The following is a 25,636-nucleotide window of genomic DNA, read 5'->3' as shown; positions in this document are numbered from 1 at the left end:
AAATTCGAAATTTTTATTATTTTTTTATTTTTTTTTGAATTTTTTTTATTTTTTTTATAAATTTTCTTTTTATAATTTAAAAATATTTTTTGAAACTGTTTTTAAAATTTTTTTATTTTTTATTTTATTATTTATTTTTTATAAAATTTTAAACCCTAATTCCAAAACCCCATCCCTTAACTCTAAACCCTAAGTTTTAGATTAATTAACCTAAGGTATAAGTGTATATTTACCTCTTTAATGAAACCTATTTTTGTGACTTTGAACCTTGAGTGCTACTTTGTAAACAAAAACTTGGTTTGGTGCTATCCTAATCTTTTTCTCTTAATTAATAGTTTAATACTATCAAGTAGGCCCTAACTATATAAAATATTTAATTATTTCTAATGGTTTCGATGTTTAATTGTCTCTGTATTGAGATTATGTGGTCCAGATTTTCCACTTAACACAGCTCACTAATCAATTAAACCGACACAGTTTTAGTTGGCACATAAACTTGCTATGCGTTGTTGAATAAACTCTGTTGCATGATCAAAGTGACATGAGTTGCTGTCCTGTTGATGATTTAAGAATATTCCATGGCATTATATATTTTGCTAGTTTTGAGAAAGGATTGTACTTAGAAAAAATGTTGCTGTGACAGCATTAGATCATTTCAACACCAACATCGATCAATACGTAAAAAGGAGTAAAATCAAGAAAGAAGAGCTGCCAACATAACGTATCTCTCTCTCTATCAACTAGGCGGTAGAGACAACAATAGGACTTCTTACGTAGTGTTTGCCATCACTCCATGTGAGACCACCAAAGGCATGGTCTTTTCCAACCCATTTAGGTTTCAATGTCATCTTAAAGCTTTTAACTTGACCAACTCTATCAAACTTCAACACACTCGGCTCAACTTTCACGGACACGCCATGTGGCTCCCTGACATTTGCCGCATAAGTTCCTACGGATCCTACATTCTTCAGTTTCCGGGTCACAGTCACAGAGCCTGTGAGGTTAGACACCGTGATGGATGGATAGTTCAAGTCTACAACACTAGCTTCCTTGGGGCATTTGTAGGAAGGACTCTCTGAGAAAAGCTTAATCATCGTTTGGTTGTACCCAACTGCGCAAAGAAAGTCCAAGTAGTCGTTCACTGTCAAGTCATAGACCAATCCTGGATCTCCTGCACGGTTTGGCCTGATATGTCCTGAACCGTAGTTGAATGAGTTTGCCTTCACGTAAGACCCGTTGAGCATGGGGCTAACTCTGTTGTCTCGTGTTCTCGCTGGCACGTGAAAAAGCAATAATGAGAGTGTGTATGTATCTCGAATGAAAAGAGTGGAAATAAGCATATACCGGTGGTCATGATAGCAGATCTGATGGCAGCTGAACTCCATGAAGGGTGCATTGTCCTGAGAAGACCGGCAACACCAGCAACATGAGGGCAGGACATGGAAGTGCCAGATTCTATATAGAATGCAGTCGTGCGATGATCAAACTCCAAGCCGCTGAGACTTTGTTCCCTTGTGTAGGCGGCTATGATATCGACCCCAGGAGCAGTCACGTCAGGCTAATCAAAACCATACCATCAAGTGAGTAAGAAGAAGCGGGGGGAATGGATACATATACTCCCTCCTTTCCAAAAAAAAACATAGATTTTTTTTGTGTGTTTTGCTAATATTAAAAAATGTTTTCTTTAATTTTCAGTTTTCAATAACTTTTAACCAGTCTTAGTTCAACAAAATTAATTATTTTCCTTGAAATTTACAAAAACAATTTTATAGAAAACACAAAAATCTATTTTTGTGAAATGAATTTTCATCTATATCTATGAGGAGATAAAAATAGAATAGACCTTAAGGATTCCTGGCGTAACAGTGTTAGGTCCTTGAGATGAGAAATTTGCCATATATGGAGCTGGTTTGATGCCAAAAGCTGCTGCAGGTGCAGTAAGAGTTCCCATGGGCTCTAAACTGTAAACCCACATTATAATCAAAACGATGAAGCAGTACAAAAAAAAAACAAGTATATGGGACTGGGAGGGCATACTAAGTGGAGTTAACGTAAGAGAACAAGGCTTCACTATCAAAAAAGTTGATATGTGTAGCAGGAAGAAAATGAGGATCAGCTGTGATATCATTCCCTGATGCCTCATCATTGCATAGAATCATAGCAGCGGCACCAGCTTGAGCTGCTTGTCTCCCTTTTTCCACTCTTGATGAGTTTCCTCTCAGACACACCATGATCTTACCCTTTGCCTTGTGCGGATCTAACGTGCCTTCTTTGCAAAGCATCCTGGTTTAACAACAACAACAACAAGTTATGTACTACAATAAGACAGAATTGTAGCTCAAAGTTTTTTTTTGACTTACGCATCTATAGCAGATGCATTGGCAAGTTTAGCTTGAGCTCCCGTTGTGAGACTAAACATTTTCCCTGCAGGCAAGGCCTTTGACATGCTTTCTCCCTTGAACCGTTCCCCACTCGCAAGCTGCACAAAGGACTGGAACTCACGGTCTAGCGTGCTGGCTGCGACGGTGAGTATCCAAGGGGCCACGTTTGAGACAGTTGCAGGAGCGGGGCCAGAGTTTCCAGCGGAACAGACCACAGTGATACCATGTTTAACAGCGTGGAAGGAGCCGATGGCAATGCCATCTGCGAAGTAATCAGCAGGGTCACCACCGAGAGAGACGGAGAGGACATCAACACCATCATGGATGGCCATATCAAAGGCAGCCAAGATATCAGCGTCAAAGCACTCAGAGCCGTTAACGGGAGGCCAGCAGGCCTTGTAGGAAGCTACTCTGGCCATTGGAGAGCCTCCTTTCGCAGTTCCGTTGCCTACACCGAAGACGCTAGCTCCCCGGACAAAGTGGCCTCCTGCTGTTGAGAGCGTGTGAGTGCCGTGACCATCATGGTCACGAGCAGACTCAAAGGAAGAGTTGCTGCTGAGACCCGCAGAAACCAAGTATCCTTTGTTGAAATACCTTGTCCCTATAAGCTTCCTGTTGCAACTAACATTGCCACCGGTGTTGCAACTTCCTTTCCATCGACAAGGAACAGGTCCAAGACCATGTGGGCTAAAGCTTTTGGATTCAGACCAGACACCTGATGATAAACAGAGATGGTGGGTTTAGTTGTTTTTTTTCTTCTTGATGATCCTGGTATCCGGATGCCCTTGGATACTAGACTAGGGCCTAATGACCATCAATTGGAGTTAAGCCGAGGAGCCCGCTTAGGGCATCCAGGAGGACCATCTTTTTCACCCTATTTAATCGACATAGCACTTAGGTGGCGGAACCGACAGCTGTGAGCCTTTTACCACAAGCGTCTGGTTGTGAATTTAGTTGTTAATTAGTAAATTAAGGAAGAGGGAGCAGAGGAAGTGAAAATTGCAAACCAGTGTCAATGTTTCCGATGATTGTGTCTTCACCAAGTCTTGCCTTTGACCACAAAGAACTTGAAGGGATCACACCATCCTTCTCCAATTGCATGAACTCCCAAGAATGTGTTGTATGCAACTTCTTCCCCTTGTCTAGAAACACACTGATCACATTCGGATGCTCTGCGTTCAAACACTGTGAAGGTTAAACTCTTAAATAAACTCAAAAGAGAGAATGATAGTTTTGAATTACTTGAAATAGCTTCAGCTTCTTCTTCTTCAAGAACTGCTGCAAAGCCGTTGATATGTCTATCGTATGAGTAGAAGATTGCGTTTCTAGCCTTCTCATGACTATAGAAAAGTATGAGAACCAGATCAAACACTAGGAATATAAGCAAGAGACGTGAAGTCATATTGTTACCTTCCCAAAAAGGATCCCAGCAACTCATGATGAGATTCAGCTACACGTTTAAGGGCTAAGGAGGAGACTTCAGGGCCATGTGAGTGAGATCCCAGGTAAACAATGTACGACTTCTACAGTCAATCAAAACAACAGTCTTGTTAATATATAAGCTCACATAGGTAACAAGAACGTGTTCCTTATAAGAAGATACTTACTTTTTTCACAGCAAAAGCAGGGACATGAAACAGAGAGAAGATAATTAACAATGCAAGTAGAGTCTTCGTCATAGCTGATAGCATTGTATCTGTGCAGAAAGTGGAGAAGAAAATATTAATAAGCTTGTATCTAAATCTATATTATTAAAACTGAAATATTTTTTAGAAATAAATCATAAATTTTCTACAAAAGTAAATAAATCATAAATTATTTATTTTGATGGATTCTTCTCTATCTAAACTTACCAAAACTTAATTAATTAATAAAAAATATTTATTTTGTTAGTTTTTTTTCTAACCAAACTTATGATTTTTAAGTGCTATGATGATATACGGAACGTACCTCTTCTATACTATTATTTGCGAAATAGTTTATCGCAATTGGACTCTCACATTAAAAGTTAAAATGGTTAATATCGATATTATTATATTATCCTTAATGAATTTTATATATAATTAAAAACAAATTTTACTTTAAAAGTATTTTATTTACTAGGAGTTTTGCCCGCACAAGCGGGCCTATTTTTTGTGAACATTTATTATTTTATGTTATATTAATTCAAAAATCAAAATGATAATTTTTTATTTATATTTTTTAAAAATTAAATCAAACATCAAATTATTTATATATGACAAATATTTTTATTTATACAAATGCTTTTTTATTAATATTTAATTATAAATAATTTCATATCTTAATTTTCAATTTTTATAATAGAAAAATATTATTTCAAGATAACAATACAATATATAAGATAACAACACAATATAATAAGAATTATCTTATTATAATATATACATGAATTATTTTTTTATTTTTAAATATAATTTTAGATTTTGGATAATTCTTACTTTTAATCACTTATATTATTAAAAAGTCAAATTCGTTTTTATTTTTTATTAGTTTATATATTTAATTTATTAAAAGCATAATTGATATTAACCACTCTAATTTTTAACGTAGGAGCTCCGTTGCTAAAAATTACTTCGCAAATAATAGTATAGATTTGGATAATTCTTAATTTTAATCACTTATATTATTAAAAAGTCAAATTCATTTTTATTTTTTTATTAATTTATATATTTAATTTATTAAGTGTATAATTGATATTAACCACTCTAACTTTTAACGTAAGAGCTCCATTGCTAAAAATTACTTCGTAGTTTACCGCAATTGGACTCTCACGTTAAAAGTTAAAATGGTTAATATCGATATTATCCTTAATGAATTTTATATATAATTAAAAACAAATTTTACTTTACTAGGAGTTTTGCCCGCACAAGCGGGCTTATTTTTTGTGAATATTTATTATTTTATTTTTTATTAATTCAAAAATCAAAATGATAATTTTTTATTTATATTTTTTAAAAATTAAATCAAACATCAAATTATTTATATATGACAAATATGTTTATTTATACAAATGCTTTTTTTTATTAATATTTAATTATAAATAATTTCATATCTTAATTTTCAATTTTTATAATAGAAAAATATTATTTCAAGATAACAATACAATATATAAGATAACAGCACAATATAATAAGAATTATCTTATTATAATATATACATGAATTATCTTTTTATTTTTAAATATATTTTTAGATTTTGGATAATTCTTACTTTTAATTACTTATATTATTAAAAAGTCAAATTCGTTTTTATTTTTTATTAATTTATTAAAAGTATAATTGATATTAACCGCTCTAACTTTTAACGTGAGAACTCCGTTGCTACAATTTACTTCGCAAATAATAGTATAGATTTGGATAATTCTTACTTTTAATCACTTATATTATTAAAAACTCAAATTCGTATTTATTTTTTTATTAATTTATATATTTAATTTATTAAGGGTATAATTGATATTAACCACTCTAACTTTTAACGCAAGAGCTCCGTTGCTATTAAAGGTATAATTGATATTAACCGCTCTAACTTTTAACGTAAGAACTCCGTTGCTAAAATTTACTTCGCAAATAATAGTATAGATTTGGATAATTCTTACTTTTAATCACTTATATTATTAAAAAGTCAAATTCGTTTTTATTTTTTATTAGTTTATATATTTAATTTATTAAGGGCATAATTGATATTAACCACTCTAACTTTTAACGTAGGAGCTTCGTTGCTAAAAATTACTTCGCAAATAATAGTATAGATAGATATGTTATATTAAATAGTTAATCATAATTCAATATAATAAACTTTCAAAAATATAATTTTAAAAGTAAGATAATTCTTAGATATACTGTGTTGTTATCTGAAAATAATATTTTCTATTATAAAATGTTATGTTAAAAGTTAGTGGTTAATATCAATATTATCCATAATGAATTTTATATTTAATTTATTTTATAATTAAAATAAATTTTATATAACTATTATTAGATTTATCTATTATATTAGACACTTAGTTATAATTTAATATAACCAATTTTCATAAATGTATTTTAAAAAGTAATATTATTCTTAGATATATTGTGTTATTATCTGAAAATATTATTTTCGAATATAAAATTTTAAAAATTAAGATATAATACATTTTATAGTTAAACAATAATCAAGCAAAAACATTTGTATAGTGTTTTTAAAATTTGAACACACAATAATAATCAAAATACAATAGATTATTTTGATAGATAAACAAGTTGTAGTAAGAAAAAACCTAATCTTTACTTGTGACAGTGTTGAATTTCCATTTCTCTCATCTTTTCTTTTAAACTTCATCTCACTAAAATAGCAAGCCCATGAAATTATACTTGAAAACATATACAATTGTCAAAAGTAAATATCTAAAATAGCTAAAGTATACTCAAAACACCAAAAATATTTAAAATATCTATTGATCATCTATCCAAATATTCAAATCAAATTAATTTATATGTTAAGTTGAGGTGTTTTGACATATGTTGTTCAATTTATATGTAATATATTATTTGTTTATAGATTTTGAGAAAATTAAAGTATATAATGAATTTTAAAATTTAAAAATAATTTAAACGGGTTATCCGAACCTGAACCGAAATTTAGAAATACGCGAATGAGACTGAAATCTTTGATCTCGAAAATCCGAAATCCGAATAGACCAGAACTGAATCCAAATGGGTACCCGAACTTCTACCCATAAAAGAGAGGTTTGCCAAATAGTCAAAATCACAAGAGAACTATTTACCTCTCTTTAACTAAGTCATTGATATCAGTTGGTTTCTTCATCTTGATAAGCTAAGCAACTACAGTTAACAAGATTTTGTCATTGGGATCAACAAATCATGGTGCTGAAAGTGTGTATGAGGTGTGAAAAGTGCAGGACCAAGCAGTTGGTTGTGTAAGGACATCTTGTAGAAGTAGCTAAAGCTTGTCCAGATTCTGAAGAAGAAACTAGGCTACACATTACTGCCATTTAATTTTACTCCTTTCTGTGGCATAGGTATTTCCAGTTTCTAGTTTTTTTTGGTTCTTTCACTAGATTTCAGTTTGACATCTGTTGTTGAATGAACTCAAGTGACAGGAGTTAATGTGCTTGATGATTTAAGAACATTCCATAGCATTGTAAGGAAACGATTAAAACTTACATCAAATGTTGTTGTCACATCATTAGATCATTTACAACACCCGACCCTTGCGTAGTAGATTCATTATCATGCCAAAAGAAAAAAACCCAAGCCCAACTTAAACATCCTTAAGTTACTATTAAGCAGATCTTTTGAGCTTGGAGAGCTTCATCAATGCCTCTTCTAAGGGCTCACTGATCTTGTCTTTTCTTCCCTATATAAATCCACAAACCAAAAATGCACCAAACAAATAAACTCAGATTGGCATTTTTCACAGATGAAAGTAAAACATATACACAGAAAGCATAAGAACCGAGCGCTAATGCATACCTTCATGGATGGAACAAAAGCAAAGACTTCATCAATGCTTTCTGGACAGACATTGGCAATCACACACATCTGCAAAACACAACACAAAAGTTAGAAACACCATGCTTCATTGTCTGAATGAATCAAAGCTCTTTGGTTAAGTTGAGTACCTCGCTTTCAGAAACACCATGCTTTTTCAGAGGCCTGATATCATACTCGTTAAGTTATAAACACAGAATATGAATCTGCATCAAAGATCAATGAAGACAGCTAAAAAAAGGATACTCAAGGATCTGTCTGACAGACTGAGGATTCATGTAGCAACGACCATACTTCACATACTCCAGTCCTCTGTCGAAAGACCTGTAAAACAAACCACACATTAGTGAGAATCCAAAGACCTTTCCCGCACGGAAAACAGAACACAATGCCGTGAATGTTGTTACTCACACAGGAAGCTTTAAGCTAGGATCTTCAGATAGCACAGCCATTTGCTCCTTGATGCCTTGCAGAATCTCAAAAGCTTCACAATCCATCAAGCACTTTGCATTCTCCGGAAGCTCTGCAAACGCCATCACACATATATTAACATGCAGAGCAAAGGGGGGCCTTGGTAGAGAAAGTAGCAGAATGTACTAACCCTTATCAGTCTTAAGCTCAAGCGGCTGAGACTCTTTAGACAGAGTACTCTTCCTAGCCTTGCTTCCCTTCCCACCTATAGTCCAAGAAGGCAAGAGTTTAAGCAAACGAGACACAATCAAACAAAGAAGAAAGTTTGTACCTTTAGCAGAAGAACCTTGAATCTGTTCATCAGAGTCTTGAAGAAACGTGTACTTGGACTCTCGTGGGCCTAAAGTTGAACATCACAGGATAAAGTTGGGAACTTTATGAGGAAGGAAGCGAAAAGGGCAAACCTTGAGGATCAAATTGGACTTTCCTTGTCTTCTTGGACTTGGTTGAGTTATCATCCTTGCCGGGTCCTATAACCCTCAAAACCGAGTTAAAGACAATGTCCGACAAAGAAGGTAAGAAAATCTGATGAAAGTTGGTTTAGAGATACAATACCATAAGAGGATTTGAGAGAAGATTTGAACCCTTTTCCTCCTTTCTCCGACATGACTAGGGACGATGATCGAGATGGAAGGCAAAGAGGAGGAGAGTGTCAGCAACAAACGGCGGAGATGGCAAGCCTGGAATGGCTCTCTCACTAGCTTTTACTTTGGTCAGTAGTGTACTTGATGGGCTTTTGATGGGCCTTTACACTTTTCATTAACTAGTCCCAAACTGAATCACCCAAATCCTCTATCTTAGCAAAATGAAAAAAAAAACTATTTACAATACTTGATTTTGGGAAAGAAATGAAATCACTTTTTTTAACAAAAAAAGAAAAGAAATAGTGCGTTCTTTTTGCATTAATGTTTACAGTGTCAATATTACTAATTTATAAAATGATAGTTTTATTAAATATCATGGGTATAAATGAAATTACAAATATCAAATTCAACAAGTGTTTCCTCCCGGACCACCAACATCAAAAAAGAAACCACGATGATCGTGATGAGGAGGTTCGTTTATCCCAATTTCTATCCCATAACACTGGGGACTGTCTAACAACTTCTCTATTGGAAAATAATCCATTCTATGTGACTCATACTTAGAATTCATGACTTTAACATCTGAAAAAGTTGGTGATCCATCTAAAGGTACTGGTTGTTTTGGAAATTGACCATGACCCATCGCAGGGCTTGTACCAAATGGAGAAGCATGAACCACACCTCCAGCTCCAACAATATTTCCACCATTATCCATAAGGTTGAATAGCTCTTTTGGCCAATAGCCGATATCTACTTTAAATGAATTATAACCCAAGGTTGAAAGCCACCAATTTCCTGTTTGATTATCCTTTTGGTGTACATTACCAGGAAAAGTAAATATCATTTGTTAATAAAAACACATTTACAATCAGTGTTTGCACTAATGAAGTCATAGTTTTGATTTAAACGCAATGAATGTTAAAAGGTAACGGTAAGAATTTAAATCTAACTAGTTAAATGATTATGTTTAAATGATAGTGACAATATTTTCAACAAAATTAAAACATTTTAATTGGAAATGAAGTATTTCAAATCATGTAAAATACCTGATGGATGAAGGGATGTATGTTGCCAGCTTCTAGTGGCTTCATTCCTACGGGAAAGGCTATGGGATTTCGTGGCGATAATTGGACAAACCCTGGACATCCAGTATTGTAACATCCTTTTCCATCCTTACCCTATCAAAATCATCCTTACCCTATCAAAATCGTATATAGGTCCGGTCTTATGTATTTAGACGCCTAAATTACTCAAACTATCTTTGCCCATAAACCATTATACTCAGAAATTTGATACTTTAAAACTTCGATATAAATATTTACAGTTTCATGTTATATGTGATATAGCTCTTAACATTTCAAATGCAAACCTGAAAAAATCCAAATGTCCAGACACTGTCGTTTCCATATAAACTTGGATTTATCTGTATTTAGAAAAGACTGCAATACTTTAGCACTGTCCAGATAATTGATGGATATACTGAGAAAGAAACCAAAATTAAATGTAAAACCTACCATTAAACCTGTCATCAAAAAATTGTCCCCGTTATTAAGTCCACTCCCTATATATATCTGATTATAGGACGCTTCATCGTCTCTGAGGTCTAAGTTATATGCTTTAAAAAAGGCTTGCACACCACGATATGGACCAGGCTCCGACCTTACTCCAGCAATCTACCAAGAATAAATTATTATAGAGCACGCACACACGCGCGCGCGCGCGCACACACACACACATATATATATATATAATAGTTGATTTACAGAATTAGGAGAAAAGTTGAATGCTTACATGTGTTAGAGGATCGAGCCCATCGGCTAAAATCTGATTGAAATGCTTTTCGGCAAAAATTTGTGCATCAGTGTTGAATTCCTTTGTATTTCTCAGTATAGGAACAGTTCCATATGGACATGCTATTTTCGTTTTGTATGTCGCGTTATTGCCAGTTTTATTCGTTGAATCATGTGGTGAAAATGATGGTTTCATCTTTTCCAAAGAATAAATGTTATAGTCAATATTTGTTTATTTGAATTGAATTTATATTTTATAAAACCATAAATGAAGGCGAGATATATTTGTAAAACGTTTTACCTGGATTTTGTGGTTTCTGAGCAAGGGATGATCAAGTCCCGGTTGCTTATAAATATCAATGCAATCGTATATCACATTTTCACTGATCTATCAAGGTTAAAAATACATGATAAACACATTGTTTCACTCACATTATAAAAAAAAAACTACATATAGTAAATGAAGGATCAAATTGTAAGAAATGACAAGTTTTGTAGATCAAAATAATAGAAAGAAAGGGAGTGTCTCAAGCTTTGTTTTAAAGCTGACCTTGAAAGATTTGAGAGGCACTGTACTTTGATCCGAATAAACTAGGGCTGCTGAGAACAAAAGAGGTACGAGATTCACGATAAGATCCATCGTAAATGCTCTAGACATTTTATTAACTAGTTTTGTTTCTTCAAGGATGAATATAAGTCTGTTATTTATATACGATGAAGAAATGGAAAAGCTATATATAGCACTATGTTTGACTAGTTTTTTTAACTGCTATGTTTGACTAGTTTTCATTTTTTAATTTTGTCTAAGGTAATGTATTTTCAAATAAAGGAAATCAAGATATTTGACTCGAACCTATAATTACGACCATGCATCTGCAATGGTTGGATCTGCAGTGATTGTTTCTAAAAATGTTTTATTACAGTGATTCTCTTTATTTTCTACTTAAAAAAAAAGATTGCAGTGATCATGGGATCCTTTTCTATAAGATAGGAAGGGTTGTTGCTCAATAAAAGTAAAATAATAACATTTATATATAGGGAAAAAAATTAATGTAGACCTAATTTATCAGTTTATTACTAGATTAGTTCTAATATTTTTTTAATTACTGGTTTAGTTTTGATACCTATAATGCCCTTAGACGTTTTGTTCTGTAAAACGATAATTACAAAACTGCCATTTATATAATTTTCTTAATTTTTTTTATAATTACAGTTTTGCCATTTGATAGATTTATTTGATTCACGTTACACGAAGCAACAGACTTATTAACCATAAATTTATTTCTATATTGCCACAAACTTATTTAAAATCCATAGACTTAATTTGATTTTCACATATATATATTTAATAGATTTATTTTTCTTTGGCAACATAATTATTTAATTTTAACAGATTTATTTCTTATAGATACAGACTTATCTAAAGTTGACAGATTTATTTAAGGTTTGATAGATTTATTTGCTCTTCAGACACATATTTATTTATATATTTATTTTTAACAAACTAATTTTTGTTTTCACAGATTTGTCTTCATTTGCCCACAAATTTATTTAGTTTTGATAGACTTCCAACCGATTTATTTCTTTTCAATAGATTTAGTTAACAAACTTCAACAGATTTATTTACTTTTGACCACAGATTTTTTTTTCTTTTTGAAGACAGACTTATATAATTTTAACCAATTAACCAAAATCGTGACAAACCATGTAAACCGGATTTAATTTAAACCAAACAATAATTTAAATGTGAAAACCAAACCATTACTTAATTTAAACCAAATCATAATTTAATTGTGTAAACCAAATCATAACTTAATTTAGACCAGAAATAAAATTGAATCAAACCCTAATCTAAACAAATCTAATCAAGTCCGTTACCTATTACGTCAAGCCGTCTTCTTCTTCTTAGGCTGTTCACGTTTTATTTCCATCAATTCTCCTTTCTTTTTTCACAGATGGGGCAACTTACTCTTACATGTGGTAAATGGATATATCAAGAAGCTGTCTTCTTCTTCTTACGCTGTTTACGTTTTCTTTCCATCAATTCTCCTTTCTTTTTTCACAGATGGGGCAACTTACTCTTACATGTGGTAAATGGATATATCAAGAAACTAGATGGCTATTTGGTGTTGACAAGAAAAACGAGAGAAAAGTTACAGAAGTAAATGATAGGATTTGCTATGAATATTTTGTTCAAATGGTGATCAGAGAGTACAAAGTCGATACACAATATTACAAGGTGGAATTGAGCTACATGTATCCAAAAAAAGTTTTGTTGACATTACCACAAAATACACTGCCTATAGATATCGGAAATCAAAGACAATTTTCTGGATTTTTGGAGCAACTAAAGACCGAACCGATGAGAATTTGTCTTGAACTTAAGGATATAGATTTGGAGGAAGAAGAAGATGATGTAGCTGCCGAAGAAGTTGCTGTAACGACCATATCTCGTAGTTCTTTCTAACTACCAGCTGATGCGTTAAGAGGTAATGAACAACCTTTGCATACCATGTGAAATCAAGCTCGTAAAATCTAGGAAAAACTCCAACTGATGACTTCTTCAGTGCATCTCATGCGTCGTTTCCTACTCCTACTTCCACCATTTGAAAATTTGACAAATAACTATAGTAACTCATACTCTTTTGTTGGTTAGGTGTTTTCCCTCTTTTGTAAAGTCGTTGTGGATAATTAGTCGTAGTGCTAGCTGAGGCCATATCTAGCAATGGAAAGTTCAAAGTAACATTAGCATGAAATAACTACAGAGAAATGCATATAAATAACAAATAAATATTCACTATATAACATGTAAGAGTTGGTTACACTGACTAAAATGAACTGATAGATGTTAAATTGACAAACAAACAATGAAAAATCTAAATCAATACTGTTTTATGACTTCACATTGAGGACAAACTAGAACTGATTCAAATTTTTTCGGAACCTAAAACCACTGTGACTGTGAACAAGATTAATTGTTTTGAAATTCATTCAAATCTGAGAGGAAGACTGAAACCAGAAATAAATATTGGTCAGAGAATTACGACTGTGAATCTAACCGGGGGACAAGCTCCACTAGCGGAGAAGACAAGAGCTGCCGAAAACCTAGCTGGATTGTCCGAGTAAGGTGTTTCTCCCTGTCCAAGATGACGCTCTTCACGCTGGTGAACACGAGGCAAGTCGGAGGAATGGAGAAATCGAAAGCCCTCAGAGGCAGTCTACGTTCGTCGACAATGGAACCATAAACCCTAATTTTTTTTACTCAAACATATCCTGTGTTGTTATTTTATTAATGGGTTTTTTTTATTTTATATTTTCTTATTATATTAATGTATTAAATGGAAATAAATAACAATATAGAGGGTTAATCCATCTTTTACCCCTTTAGTTAACACTAGAGGCGGTCCCGGGCTACGCCCGGGTTATTTTGTATGAAATTATTTGTAACACATTATTTTTAATTAAACAATGTATGTTATATTGTAGGCAAAAATCAATTAGCATATCAGTTTGTTTGAGTAATATAATGTTTTGAAAATTGAAAAAAAAAAATAACCTTAATTTTTTTAAATTTATGTTTGTTATAAATTATGTGTAGAAGCAAAATTGTCCTTATCATTATTAAGAGCAGATGTTAATGTCTTAAAACATAGAAGAAAAAACGTAAATAAGACGGTGGAATTTTGACGAAGGGGGTGGTGGAAGGGAAGGGGTTTCCGTGTTGGGGAACCTGAAATTTATTTTTAAATATATCAGTGAACATAGATTAGTATTAGTTATCAGTTAATTAGATAGTAGAGCAGGAAGACGTACTTGTAAGTAATGAGGTAGCCCTCATCACGGAAGGAGTTTTAGTTCTGATTCATTTCTGGTGGTACATCGAGTGCTGCATAGTAGATAGATGTGAATTATTAGATAGATAACCACTTAGAAACCGATCCATGAGATTCTGAGTTTGAATTTTACTTACTCTCATGTGGGTGAAGGCGGTTGAAGATTTCTTTGTAGACTATGTTCTTCACTTTTTGTTTGTGTGAGTCTTCGCCTTTGATGATTTGTAGTCCTGCTTTGCTTGTTACACGTGATAGGGCCACGTACAGTTGACCATGTAAGAAGACAGGTCTAGGAAGGTATAGGATAACTTCTTTTAAGCTTTGGCCCTGGCTTTTGTTGATTGTCATTGCATAACACAATCTGATAGGGAACTGGCGTCAACGTAAAGTGAACGGTAGCTGTGTATCCCCATGCAAGAGGACTACTCTTGGGATCAAAACTTCATTTCCGATGTGGGAACCAGTAATTATATCTGCCTTAAGCACTCTTTCGCCTATGTGGGTTAGGATCATACGGGTACCATTACATAATCCTTTTGTTTGGTTTATGTTTCGCAGAAGCATAATCGGGGCCCCAACTTTGAGAGTGAGTTTATGGGAAGGCAATCCTGGAAACTCCATCGAGTTGAGATACTCAATGGCGTATAGTGTATCATTTTGGTTAGATTGAGTTTCCGAAACCTCAAAGCTATCATAACTGTAGTAGTCTTTTGACTCTCCCTCGGTTTTGGAGATTGTATACGCATTGATCTCATCGACTGTATCATTTCGGGGTGTTAGGATAGCTTTGTCGGTGTAGGTACTTTGGGAGGCCTCTATTTGGTTGGTATCACCATACGCTGCATCGACAACCTGCTTTAGTGACTTATCTTTAGTCTCTTGGAGGAATGTTGGATCGATATTTACCATTTGGTCATGGTAGCCATCGTTCTCATCTTCTTGTTCTGATTCCAGACGACCCTCGCCTACTTTGAGAAGCCAATCGGAGAACTCTTTTTCGTCCTGGTTGACTCGCATATTTGTCTTCAAAGGGAACTTGTGGCAGAAATTCCATAGATATGAATGACTTATCGAAGCTAAGACAGTATCAGCTCTACTCCCTTGTGGAACAACCGGAAGGATTTGTCTAAAATCACCACCTAACAAAACTGTTTTTCCGCCAAAAGTTTGATCCTTTGCGTGTGGGTTTTTCATAGACATTATGTCCTTCAATGTTTTGTCAAGTGCTTCGAAGGCATGTTTGTGCGTCATAGGTGCCTCATCCCAGATGATGAGGTCCGTTTTCTCGATGAGTTCAGCGAGCATAGTACCTGGTTTGATGTTGCAGAGCTTATCTTCGTCGAGCTTCAAAGGAATATTAAAGCGTGAATGAGCTGTTCTTCCGTTTGGTAGTAGCAATGCGGCTATTCCTGAAGAAGCAACCGGGAGAACGATTTGTTTCCTCGAGCGAAGTCTGGATATGATGGTTTGATAGAGGAATGTTTTTCCTGTGCCTCCTGCGCCATGCACAAAGAATAGTTTTCCATCTTTTTTGTCAACAGAGTCTAAGACTGATTCGTAAATCGCACGCTGCTCGGCGTTAAGCAATTTGTACTGATTGTCATGCCTGAGCGTTTCTTCGGCAACATCGTAATCCATTTCTTGGTTCCACAAACTGTTCCCCAATTCTTTTAGCAAAACAGGTTTGATCTTAGGCAACTCTTTAATATCGTTTAAAGAACGATCTTGCATGCACATCAACTTTTCCACTTCGATTAACGTGTACTGTTCAAGGGTCTCATCGTCCAGCTCCAGATTTGTGTGGCCTAAGATCCTTTGCCTCTTGTGAAGTATGTCCTCGCTCATTGATTTCCATGAGTGCTCCCATAGTCCTTTGGGGCTTGCAACGAAGCAAGTGGTTAGAAAGGTGACAAACATATCGCGGAGTTGGTATGGGGTGGCTGTTCTAGCACCTTCTGACATACTCTCGAGCCATTCAACATCATCGTCCAAATAGCCTCGTGCGTGGCAAACCGATTTGAAGTCAGGGTATTTCACGTCGTTGAAAGTTTTCAGCTCGTCATAACTTCTAGGACCTTTAATCTTATTGATGAGGATCCTCAGATAGTATCGATCACCTGCTGATGGATGGACAGCCACAATTCTCCCAATGGTTTTTCCTTTCTTACGTTCAGACCAGACTTTGGAATTGTTGTTCCAGACGAAATATTCTGGAATTTGCACATAAGTTAATGTCCGTGCAAATGCTGACCTTCTGCATAATACCATCCATTCAGTAAACATTGTCTTCTCAATACCTGGTTTGCGGATTACGCGGCCGAGGTTATCAGTTTCTTTAATGGTGATGTTATGCTCGCCTTCTAAGTGAATGATAAGTTTCTCAACGGAAGGCTTTCTTTTATGTATGTGAAATGCAAAAGTTCGCCACATAGCTTCACAAGCTGACAAATACCGGGCTTCGATGTATTCTTGGATCTCATTCCGTTGCTTAATCACTTTTTCCTTTGGTTCTCCAGAAGCAACTGTGTCAGAGGTAGTTGCCGTATTTCCTTTTTCAATAACTGCGGATGCTCTGTCAACACCCTTGGTTATGTACTTGAATAAGTACTTCACTGCGCTTGTACGGTTACACCATTCCACATTGATATGAGCCTCGTACTTCTTTAGGAGATTAACGTTATGAGGTACAACAAACGTGTTGTTCACGGTTGCCCCACTTTTAACCACAGACTCATTTTCATTTCGGCGGCGACGATATAACACGTACCCTGATTTGTCAATCGAAGTACTGTCATTATAAGGCCGAGGATACTTCTTTGTGCACACATTATTTTCCATACACGGTGACTTCGGATTAATGACACCACATGGACCATGGATCATGTGTTTTGTCACTAAATTATAAGCTTCGGGGTCTTCTTCTTTGTTTGGGAGCTCGGCTGAAATAATCTCATCTACCTCTTCCGAACTTGGTGTTCTGGATGAGTTTCCAAACCACAATAATATATGTGCATGAGGGAGGCCTCTTTTTTGAAACTCTATTCTGTGGAGAGCTGCAGTGTATGGCTTGAAGAAAGTTCCTTTTTTGAAATCCTTCAGCAGCTGATCTAACTTCATCTTAAAGACCCGACATTCAATGTCTGGTCTATCATTGGGGGAGTCTCCACCGTATATTTCAAGATGTTCTTTAATCTCTCTCCAGTTAGGATTGGCCGTCATTGTGATAAACAAATCCGGGTTCCCATATTCTCTGCAGATAGCCATCGCATCATGATATTTTTCAACTAAGTATCGAGGCCCGCCGGTGAAACTGGGCGGCAATATGAACCTTTGTCCGATAATTTTAGCATCAGTGTCACCCTTGCTAACAGCATCGAGTACATTACTGTAGAGCTCGGCTCGCAAAACATCTTGATTATTTCTGGCCCACCTTAGCCGATCTTCTTCGATTGCCGTATAAACGTCCACAACATATTGATGGAGGAGACGACCCCCTTTAACCAATGTCATCCCCTGGTTAAGACGTGTCTGTATCTGAGCAGCGTAGTACTGGCGTATCGTCAGGAATTGCCTTGTTCTCGAGGTGCCTGTCTCAAGATGCAATGAGATTTCGGGGTGAAATCCATACTCACCATGTGGAAAGAGAAGAGGATATTGGAGGCTCATGTACAGAGAGTGGTCGTCACGTATCTGCTGCAAAGTGTCAGATTGGAATTGAACCACTATATCTCGTACTCCAATTGTTGATGACATATCCCCTACGATAAGGCCTGCGACCTCACTCGTACTCGGGAGATCATATTCTTTACCTTTCCCTTTATCTGAGAGCAACCTTATATTAAACTCTTGTCCGCTGTCTTCGTAGTAGTCACGTGCCCGTCGGAAAAGCTTGGCTAAACAGTTATTCTCATCAAGCATCTCGATGAGGCGCGCCAAGGTTGTCTCATCAAGATTACCTTCTGTTGAGGTTTGGCCCATCGCGTTTAGACGGTTTCTGACTTCGTTGCCCGTATCAAATATATAAAGCTGGAGATATTCGGGGGGGGGGGGGGGGCGGCCTTGTCTTGGTAGTAGCGAGCCTATTCTATGGTGGGTTTGACCTTGGATCCGTATAGTGTAGGGTCCGGGAGCATTCACCACTGTATAATCCATCTTCATTCCAATCGAGGTGAAAGCCAATACCGAATTATAGACTCGAATGGTATCTCGAAACCACCTTTGCTGAAGAAGTTCTTCTAACATGGGTGGGGGTTGATTGATCGGTGGAAGCTTTATTTGGCCATGGTTACAGCAAATAGTGAAGGTTAGTTCACCTGTTTTGAAGTCTTTACCAGTGCTCTCTGAAGTCCACATTAATGCACCACATTTTGTGCATTCCACGATGGGGTTATCTTCAGCTTTAGATGTGGAGCCTTTATCTGTGGTTAAAGGTGTTTTAAATTGTTAAGACATTGTGGTTAGTATTTTTATAGTTAAAAGCGTTTAATTTATTATAAAGAGATATAATATTTTATGTACCTAACATTTATCGATATGAGCTTTTAATTTATCGTGCTCATTCTCGGCATTTATTTAAAATATGAGTTGAAAATATGCACCTTTCTTCGCAGTTCTTGTTGGGCGTAAGTCATGAGATCCTTGTGGAGCATGTAGACCTATACGTATATCATATGCAGATGAGACGTATAAGTTTCTGTTATAGTTTTTACATTGTTTTAAAGTTGACAGGGATTGTTACCTTGTGGCAGGGATGACGTTCGTTTGGATAGCAAGATGGCTTTTCTCATCCCTCGTGCGTTTTTTTGTCTCACTGGATAAATTAAAAGTGATCCATTAAAGACAATATAAGCATTAGACATTGTGGGATAATAATGTTTTTAGACTGGATTGATTTTATACCATAACTGTCACATTTATCACAGCCACCTGTACGATTAAATTAGATAAATAATTTAGTTTATCAATAGATACTGTTGAAAAATATATTATAGTTAACTATTTAAACTTACAATCATAGTATTTTGGTTTGAAAGTCGGTGGATTGCATATCTGATTGACTACAAAATACATTCATAATTTAAATTAGTATTCTCGTAGAGTATAAAATAATATATCTTCAGAGTAATGACACACCTTTGGGTTTGTTGCGTGATCCGGGTGGGCGTCCTCTTTTTCTTTTATGTGTGATCCCGGTTGAAGTTCCTGGATAGGAAAAAAAGTTAGAAAGATGTTTATAACATATCTATATACTACTTTTTAAAAAGTTATGGGAGAACACTTATCGTTCATACAAATAAGGAGAAGTCCATATTATATTACAGTTAAAATACCTACAAAATTTCTGATTGTATCGATGTTATTTTTTTTTAAATATTAACTTTATAAAATTGCACCTTTTTGTGGGATATATATACACAGTTAGAAATTATACAGTACGTAAAAGAAGTAGTGTATTAAATGTATTCACTAAATTAAATTGACTTTATTTTATTTGTATTTAAATTATATATAAATAGATTGGCCCAAAAGAGTTTATAAATTAGATAAGGCGATGGCAAAAAAAAAAATTAGATAAAGACACAGTTAAGAGATTCGCTAAATGAGCCCTAAGTAAAATACAACTCAATATTAATTCGAAGTTCAAACCAAGTTAATTCGCCAAGCGTAAGATTCTATTTTCTACTTTAACTATGTTTGAAAATGTGTATCTAAAAGGATCTTTTTAAAAATTATCATTAACACCAAGCTTAAATAAACTTTTATCATTTATTAGTCTTCATATTAAATAGATTAAAAATTTGAGACATAAAATAAGGGGGTGTTAGTGGGAGTTAGATTTATAATGATTGTTAGAATTTATAGAATCTAGTGTTATTGGTTTACATATTCTCACATTCTCATTAAAATCTAGTGTTATTGGTTTAATAATTTAGTAATTCTATACACAATCTTTTGTTATTCAAAAAGTTTAGATTTTAATGATTCTTTAAATCTATTAAAGTTGGTGTTATTGGGAGTTGTATTCTTTACCATTTAACTCATAACACAAGATTTTGAGAATACTACTTACATACCTTAGATTCTTAGAATCATTATATCAATGTATTTTCATAGAATTTCACAATATACAAAACTCTCTGCAACTCTTTCCAAATTTAACAAATCTCTCAACTTTTAAAATCAACAAACTCTATATAAATCTTACTCCCACTAACACTCCCTAAGATTCATAACCATGATAGATATCTGATGGCCAGTTATGAACTCTTTTCTTTATTAAAATATATAGATTCATTCTGGAATAATAAAGTTTTTTAAAAAATAATTAAAGATTGTTCTATGTTACTATGCGCTTTTCGATATAATATTAATTTTAAATATACATACAAACTGGATAATTATTATGTATTAAATAAATAGGTTGGATAAATTATTGAGATCAAAATAAAATACAATGTAAAATATATATGATTAATAGACAATTGAATTAAATATAATTATAGTATTTTATATAAGTAAATATTTTAAAAATTAATTTTAATATTATCTATCACGAATATAGAAATAATTTATTTTAATGATTTTCGAATTAATAATTTATGTGTATAGTATTGTTTTGTAAAATGATAATGTCCGCGAGTGATATCAAAACAATACCATTCATACAAAGAAGTAGAAACTCGTATGATATTACAATTGTCATAGCTAAGAATAATCTAATAAAATAGTGATGCAAACTTTCTAATATGAAATCTATAACAATGAATATACAGATAAATGTTGCTACTTTTCTTACCAAGTTGTTGTTAAAAGAGTTTTTCCTTAGTAACACTGACTGGTGTTAAAATAGTGAAATAAAATATGAGTATTCAATATTTTATTATATATAGTAAATTAAACAAATAGTGAAATATTGTTTTTTCACGCACAATCTGATCCCATAAGTATTAGCCTAACTTTAAAAAATAGAAATTGAAATGTTTGTTTGGTAATAGCAATAATTTGTCATGTTACCGAAAATATAATTATAAATATTAGTATATTTAGCTTAGTATATTGAGAGACATGTGAGTCTCTTGTGATGTTACAGAGTTAGTAGCCTACCTTTTATAAATGAAGATTGAAATGTTTTTTAGATAATAAAAATAATCTCCGATGCAAGAGAATATAAAACTTTAGATACGTGTTATGTCCAGATTGAAATATTTAGCTTAGTTAATTGGAAGACATGCTAAACCAAGAGTTGTGTTTTTGTTTTATACGTGTTGTGTTTTAAAGCTATATGAACTATTCTCAATTCCGTTTGGTAAATACAATACTATATGCAAAAGTATGTTTTTTTTTTTACCTGCAGTTTCCAAAGGGGGTGTTCGAGGTGTGTTCTCCATTCGTGTGTGACTTTATCCTGAGAAGCAAATAGATTGTTGGCTATAGGGGTGGATTAACATTTGTATATCGTTTGTTTGTAAAAGTTTGTTACACTTACAGTCGTTTGGCGAGCTTTGTAGACAACTGTAAAAGGATCCAAGGTAGAACCGGGAAGGGGAAGAAAAATGTTACAGAGCGTTTTGGTAATTGAATATGAATATGGAGTAGGAAGCGTTTTGTTCAATTCTTTAAGAGTAAGTTTAGGAAATATATTAAACTGATTGAGATATGGGAATATTTTTTTACGTTAGGGTTGGAAATCACATTTAATAATTGTGTGTTTACATTAACGTTATTTTTTAATTTTAGTAAGTAAATCCTAATGTATTTATGGACCAGTTGGGTTTGTCATAAACCTTATGGATTTGCAATATGGGAATTTATTCATACTATTCGTTGGCTTTAAGTCATTCACATGCAAATAAATAGAAAATAACATGTTGACCAAAATTAATAAAACACTGATATTTGATATCAAATAACTCGAAGAAAAAACTGATAATTCAAAATGAGAGAAAACCATAGTCAAGGTAAAAACTCTGATAATTCAAAATGAGAGAAAACCATAGTCAAGGAAAAAACTCTCATAATTCAAAAGACAAAATGAAAAAACATGCATGCAATTGTAAATGAGATAAACACGTAAACTGAATAGGAGTTGCAATCTTTGAGAAGTGTCACGAGAACTCTAGTTCCCACACTTACGACGTTTAGCTCTCTCCAGCTCAGAACTGCAACAGGCGCCCTTACTCCCATCTGCTGAATCCACACGGTTTTGGGATGTCTCCTCAGACGTCGCAGTAGTATGGTTATCTTCTGAAGATGCTGTGGCTGGTGGAGTGTCTAGAGAGAGGATCTTGGTCACGGTAAGAGATCGAGTCTTACCCGATAAGTTATGCTCTGTAACTTTGACACAAAACTTATGCTTCTGACCGATGGTGCTGATTAGAGCTTCTGGAATAGGCGCCTCAAGGTTAACTCCTTCGTTCCCATTAGCCTGACATTCAATCAAAAGAGGGTTAAGAGCTTAGCATGATGAAGAGAAAACAACATCTACCCAAAACGATTCACAGCTTATATACTTAAAAAGTCACCTCAAAATAGCTTCTGACTAACTCTGACGCTGGCTTCCCAGTCAGCTCACGACCGGCATCTCCAAGTAGAACAAAAACAGCTTGGTCACTGTTGTCATAAACGGATATCTTTGACAGGTACCTGTTATGAAAGAATGAGAACCTAATACTAAAAAAACGTAAGTGGAGATCAGGTTAGAGTTCTTACTGTGGAACACCAGATACGTTAACCTTTCCACACTTCTTGTTTGTGCAGAGCAACGAAGTTGGACCTTTGCTAACCTTACTATGGCACCCACTGCAGGCAATGTAGTACCAAGAAGAACCATGCACGACGTCGTCGATCGTAGCCGTGCACTCGAAGAAGGCGTCCTGCGAGTTTGCATAAAAATATAAATTTCTCTTACTGATTGAAGATATATAGATTAAGTTTACCTTTGCGGATTCCTGCTCGATATAGGAGAATATCTCTCCTATAGTCATTGTCTCACGTTTGGTGACGACCTCTGCGTTAACCTGCTCAGCAATATCTGGATTAGAGCCCAACCTGAGACAATTGTAATCATTGATTTAGTTAGTCAACGCATTGAGTTCACGCGAGCATTTCATTGAGTAAAAGAGTAAAACCAAAACGCATAAACGCTTACCAACTGAAGTAATCTATGGTAGGCTGGACATCGTAGTCCATAAACACACGCGAAGAGGACATTGAAGTCAAAGCAAGAGTACCTGTTGTCACATGAAAAACCTATTAAAGAACACAAAATGCTGATGTATAACTGTAAGAAATTTGAAGTATAGATAGAAATCATAACCTCCAAGAGTCTTTGTGTTTACGGTCGTGACCAGTAACACAGTGGGTGTGCCCTCGTACGACTTGAACTTTTTGCAGAACTCTCTCGCAGCCTGATCCCAAAGGTATAGCTTCATGACCGGGCCACTGCAAAAAAAATGATACTGAGTAGTTAGCAGGAGTAAAGAGAAGTAGTGTCTAAAAAATATTGTAAACCTACTCATGTGATTGGACATGAATCAGAACACGCCTCGCCTTTGCTATCTCCACTTCGTCAAGAACTGGGGCCTCATGGATGTTTTTGAAAATTCATTGAAAGTTTATAAATGTGAAATCTTTAATAAGTTTATAATTTATAAATGTTTTTGAAAATTCATTGAAAGTTTTAATATTAAAATATTTATGTAATCTTATGGTATATAGTATAATATATATATATATATATATAAATATATATGTTTTATTATTAAATGATATTTTTTACTCATATGGTTTTAAAATAATGTGTATCTTCTTATAATATTAAATAAAAGTTCATATTAATACAATTTTATGATCATTTGTAACTTATTATGACAAAAAAATAATCTATTGATCACAAAATTTTCAGAGTGGGGATCTTCAAATTTCTAATAATTTATAGACGTTTTGAAAAATTCAAAATATAACATATAAGAAAAATTTAAATTTTTTTTATTATATATTTAATGTGATTTTTAAATATATTTTAATAATATAAAATTAAAAAAAGAACTAAGATACAAAAATTGTTATCAAATATTTATTATTCATTATAATTAATTTTCACATATACGTTAATCATATTAGGTAATTTCGTAGCTTTTATTTAAGGAAAGTGCAAAACATTTTTTGGTACGTTATTTATCAATTCGATAGTTAGTTTAATAAAAAGTGTAATATAAGTTAAGATGGACCAACCTATTTTTCTAGAAATAGTATATTTTGTATAGTTATTTATTGAATAAGAATTTATAATCATACGGTTCTATGATCGTTCATATCGTTTTATAACAAAATATTTAAATCATCTATAACAAAATTTTCAATCTGAAATCTTTAATAAGTTTATAATTTATAAATGTTCTTGAAAATTCATTGAAAGTTTTAATATTAAAATATTTATGTAATCTTATGGTATATAGTGTTTAATATATATATATATATATTTATTTTATTATTAAATGATATTTTTTACTCATATGGTTTTAAAATCATGTGTATCTTCTTATAATAAAAATGTTAAACCATTGATCATTAATTTTTAACATAATAATTTTAATAGTTTTAGTCATTTATTTTCGTTTTTAAAAATTCAAAATATAACATATACGAAAAAAATCTAAATTTTATTTTTATAGCTAATTTAATTGTTTAATTTATTTTAGTAATATAAAATTAAACAAAAAATGATGGAAGAGATATACATTGTTATCAAATCTTTATTATTAAACTCATTAATTGTCATATATATATATTAGTCATTTATGGTAATTCCGTAGATTTTATTTAAGGAAAGAAAATATCATATCATATCATTATATCATATAGTTTGACCAACTTATGTATCTAACAACATATAAAAATCGAATGTGGACCTACTTATTTTTCATTTGAATGTAATTGACTACCTAATTGAGTGCCACCTATGCATTGGGGCCTCTTTTAATTAATACAAAATTGAGGTTACATCTTTTCAAATGTTCCTCAATTAATATATAAGGGATTGAGGTTACATCTTTTCAAATGTTCCTC

The 25,636-nt window shown here is 33.5% G+C and overlaps 5 protein-coding genes across 6 annotated transcripts; all 5 read right to left on the bottom strand.

The window, feature by feature from the left end:
- Window positions 1–93: 93 nt before the first annotated feature.
- On the bottom strand, window positions 94–4,735 carry LOC103832765 (subtilisin-like protease SBT5.4). The gene is made up of 9 exons (XM_009108843.3): window positions 3,989–4,735; window positions 3,792–3,904; window positions 3,624–3,721; window positions 3,389–3,553; window positions 2,361–3,096; window positions 2,038–2,283; window positions 1,844–1,961; window positions 1,345–1,558; window positions 94–1,273 (listed from the first exon to the last, which is right to left on the bottom strand). The coding sequence occupies exons 1-9, from the start codon at window positions 4,070–4,072 to the stop codon at window positions 741–743; spliced, it is 2,307 nt and encodes a 768-aa protein (XP_009107091.2). The 5' UTR covers window positions 4,073–4,735; the 3' UTR covers window positions 94–740.
- Window positions 4,736–7,509: 2,774 nt separating this feature from the next.
- LOC103832764 (DNA-directed RNA polymerases IV and V subunit 4) lies at window positions 7,510–9,144 on the bottom strand. The gene is made up of 9 exons (XM_009108842.3): window positions 8,918–9,144; window positions 8,767–8,832; window positions 8,634–8,702; window positions 8,493–8,567; window positions 8,303–8,414; window positions 8,138–8,215; window positions 8,023–8,056; window positions 7,874–7,942; window positions 7,510–7,757 (listed from the first exon to the last, which is right to left on the bottom strand). The coding sequence occupies exons 1-9, from the start codon at window positions 8,967–8,969 to the stop codon at window positions 7,683–7,685; spliced, it is 630 nt and encodes a 209-aa protein (XP_009107090.1). The 5' UTR covers window positions 8,970–9,144; the 3' UTR covers window positions 7,510–7,682.
- A 148-nt stretch (window positions 9,145–9,292) lies between these two features.
- LOC103832763 lies at window positions 9,293–13,828 on the bottom strand. The gene is made up of 7 exons (XM_018653693.2): window positions 11,287–13,828; window positions 11,038–11,124; window positions 10,738–10,932; window positions 10,461–10,619; window positions 10,316–10,369; window positions 9,993–10,124; window positions 9,293–9,754 (listed from the first exon to the last, which is right to left on the bottom strand). The coding sequence occupies exons 1-7, from the start codon at window positions 11,392–11,394 to the stop codon at window positions 9,353–9,355; spliced, it is 1,137 nt and encodes a 378-aa protein (XP_018509209.2). The 5' UTR covers window positions 11,395–13,828; the 3' UTR covers window positions 9,293–9,352.
- Window positions 13,829–14,947: 1,119 nt separating this feature from the next.
- On the bottom strand, window positions 14,948–18,547 carry LOC103833200. Its single transcript, XM_018653508.2, has one exon. The coding sequence runs from the start codon at window positions 18,545–18,547 to the stop codon at window positions 14,948–14,950; it is 3,600 nt and encodes a 1,199-aa protein (XP_018509024.2).
- Window positions 18,548–22,447: 3,900 nt separating this feature from the next.
- Window positions 22,448–24,155, bottom strand: LOC117131666. 2 transcript variants are annotated; one of them, XM_033283799.1, is made up of 6 exons: window positions 24,084–24,155; window positions 23,718–24,010; window positions 23,506–23,617; window positions 23,279–23,442; window positions 23,092–23,212; window positions 22,448–22,994 (listed from the first exon to the last, which is right to left on the bottom strand). In XM_033283799.1, the coding sequence occupies exons 2-6, from the start codon at window positions 23,777–23,779 to the stop codon at window positions 22,686–22,688; spliced, it is 768 nt and encodes a 255-aa protein (XP_033139690.1). In that variant the 5' UTR covers window positions 23,780–24,010; window positions 24,084–24,155; the 3' UTR covers window positions 22,448–22,685. The 2 variants fall into 2 exon arrangements, with proteins under 2 accessions (XP_033139690.1, XP_033139689.1); XM_033283798.1 differs by having other exon boundaries at window positions 23,279–23,617.
- Window positions 24,156–25,636: the final 1,481 nt, after the last annotated feature.

This window comes from Brassica rapa, chromosome A02 (assembly GCF_000309985.2).
Source record: "Brassica rapa cultivar Chiifu-401-42 chromosome A02, CAAS_Brap_v3.01, whole genome shotgun sequence".
Taxonomy (NCBI): domain Eukaryota; kingdom Viridiplantae; phylum Streptophyta; class Magnoliopsida; order Brassicales; family Brassicaceae; genus Brassica; species Brassica rapa.
This window is presented reverse-complemented; position numbering and strand designations above follow the sequence as displayed.

Bases quoted from the DNA above. Each gene is read 5' to 3' on its own strand.
- LOC103832764 (XM_009108842.3), bottom strand. From the start codon at position 8,969: ATGTCGGAGAAAGGAGGAAAAGGGTTCAAATCTTCTCTCAAATCCTCT. The intron at 8,703-8,766 runs GTTTGCCCTTTT...GTTCAACTTTAG, and splicing joins AGTCCAATTTGATCCTCAAG to GCCCACGAGAGTCCAAGTAC. The intron at 7,758-7,873 runs GTATGCATTAGC...GGATTTATATAG, and splicing joins CTTTTGTTCCATCCATGAAG to GGAAGAAAAGACAAGATCAG.
- LOC103832763 (XM_018653693.2), bottom strand. From the start codon at position 11,394: ATGTCTAGAGCATTTACGATGGATCTTATCGTGAATCTCGTACCTCTT. The intron at 11,125-11,286 runs GTCAGCTTTAAA...TAACCTTGATAG, and splicing joins TGCCTCTCAAATCTTTCAAG to ATCAGTGAAAATGTGATATA. The intron at 10,933-11,037 runs GTAAAACGTTTT...TCTTTGGAAAAG, and splicing joins TCAGAAACCACAAAATCCAG to ATGAAACCATCATTTTCACC.
- LOC103832765 (XM_009108843.3), bottom strand. From the start codon at position 4,072: ATGCTATCAGCTATGACGAAGACTCTACTTGCATTGTTAATTATCTTC. The intron at 3,097-3,388 runs GTTTGCAATTTT...GTTTATCATCAG, and splicing joins CATCGGAAACATTGACACTG to GTGTCTGGTCTGAATCCAAA. The intron at 1,274-1,344 runs GTATATGCTTAT...TTCACGTGCCAG, and splicing joins ATCTGCTATCATGACCACCG to CGAGAACACGAGACAACAGA.
- LOC103833200 (XM_018653508.2), bottom strand. From the start codon at position 18,547: ATGGGCCAAACCTCAACAGAAGGTAATCTTGATGAGACAACCTTGGCG.
- LOC117131666 (XM_033283798.1), bottom strand. From the start codon at position 23,779: ATGTCCTCTTCGCGTGTGTTTATGGACTACGATGTCCAGCCTACCATA. The intron at 23,213-23,278 runs GTAAGAACTCTA...CTTTCATAACAG, and splicing joins AACGTATCTGGTGTTCCACA to GTACCTGTCAAAGATATCCG. The intron at 22,995-23,091 runs GTGACTTTTTAA...ATTGAATGTCAG, and splicing joins TAGTCAGAAGCTATTTTGAG to GCTAATGGGAACGAAGGAGT.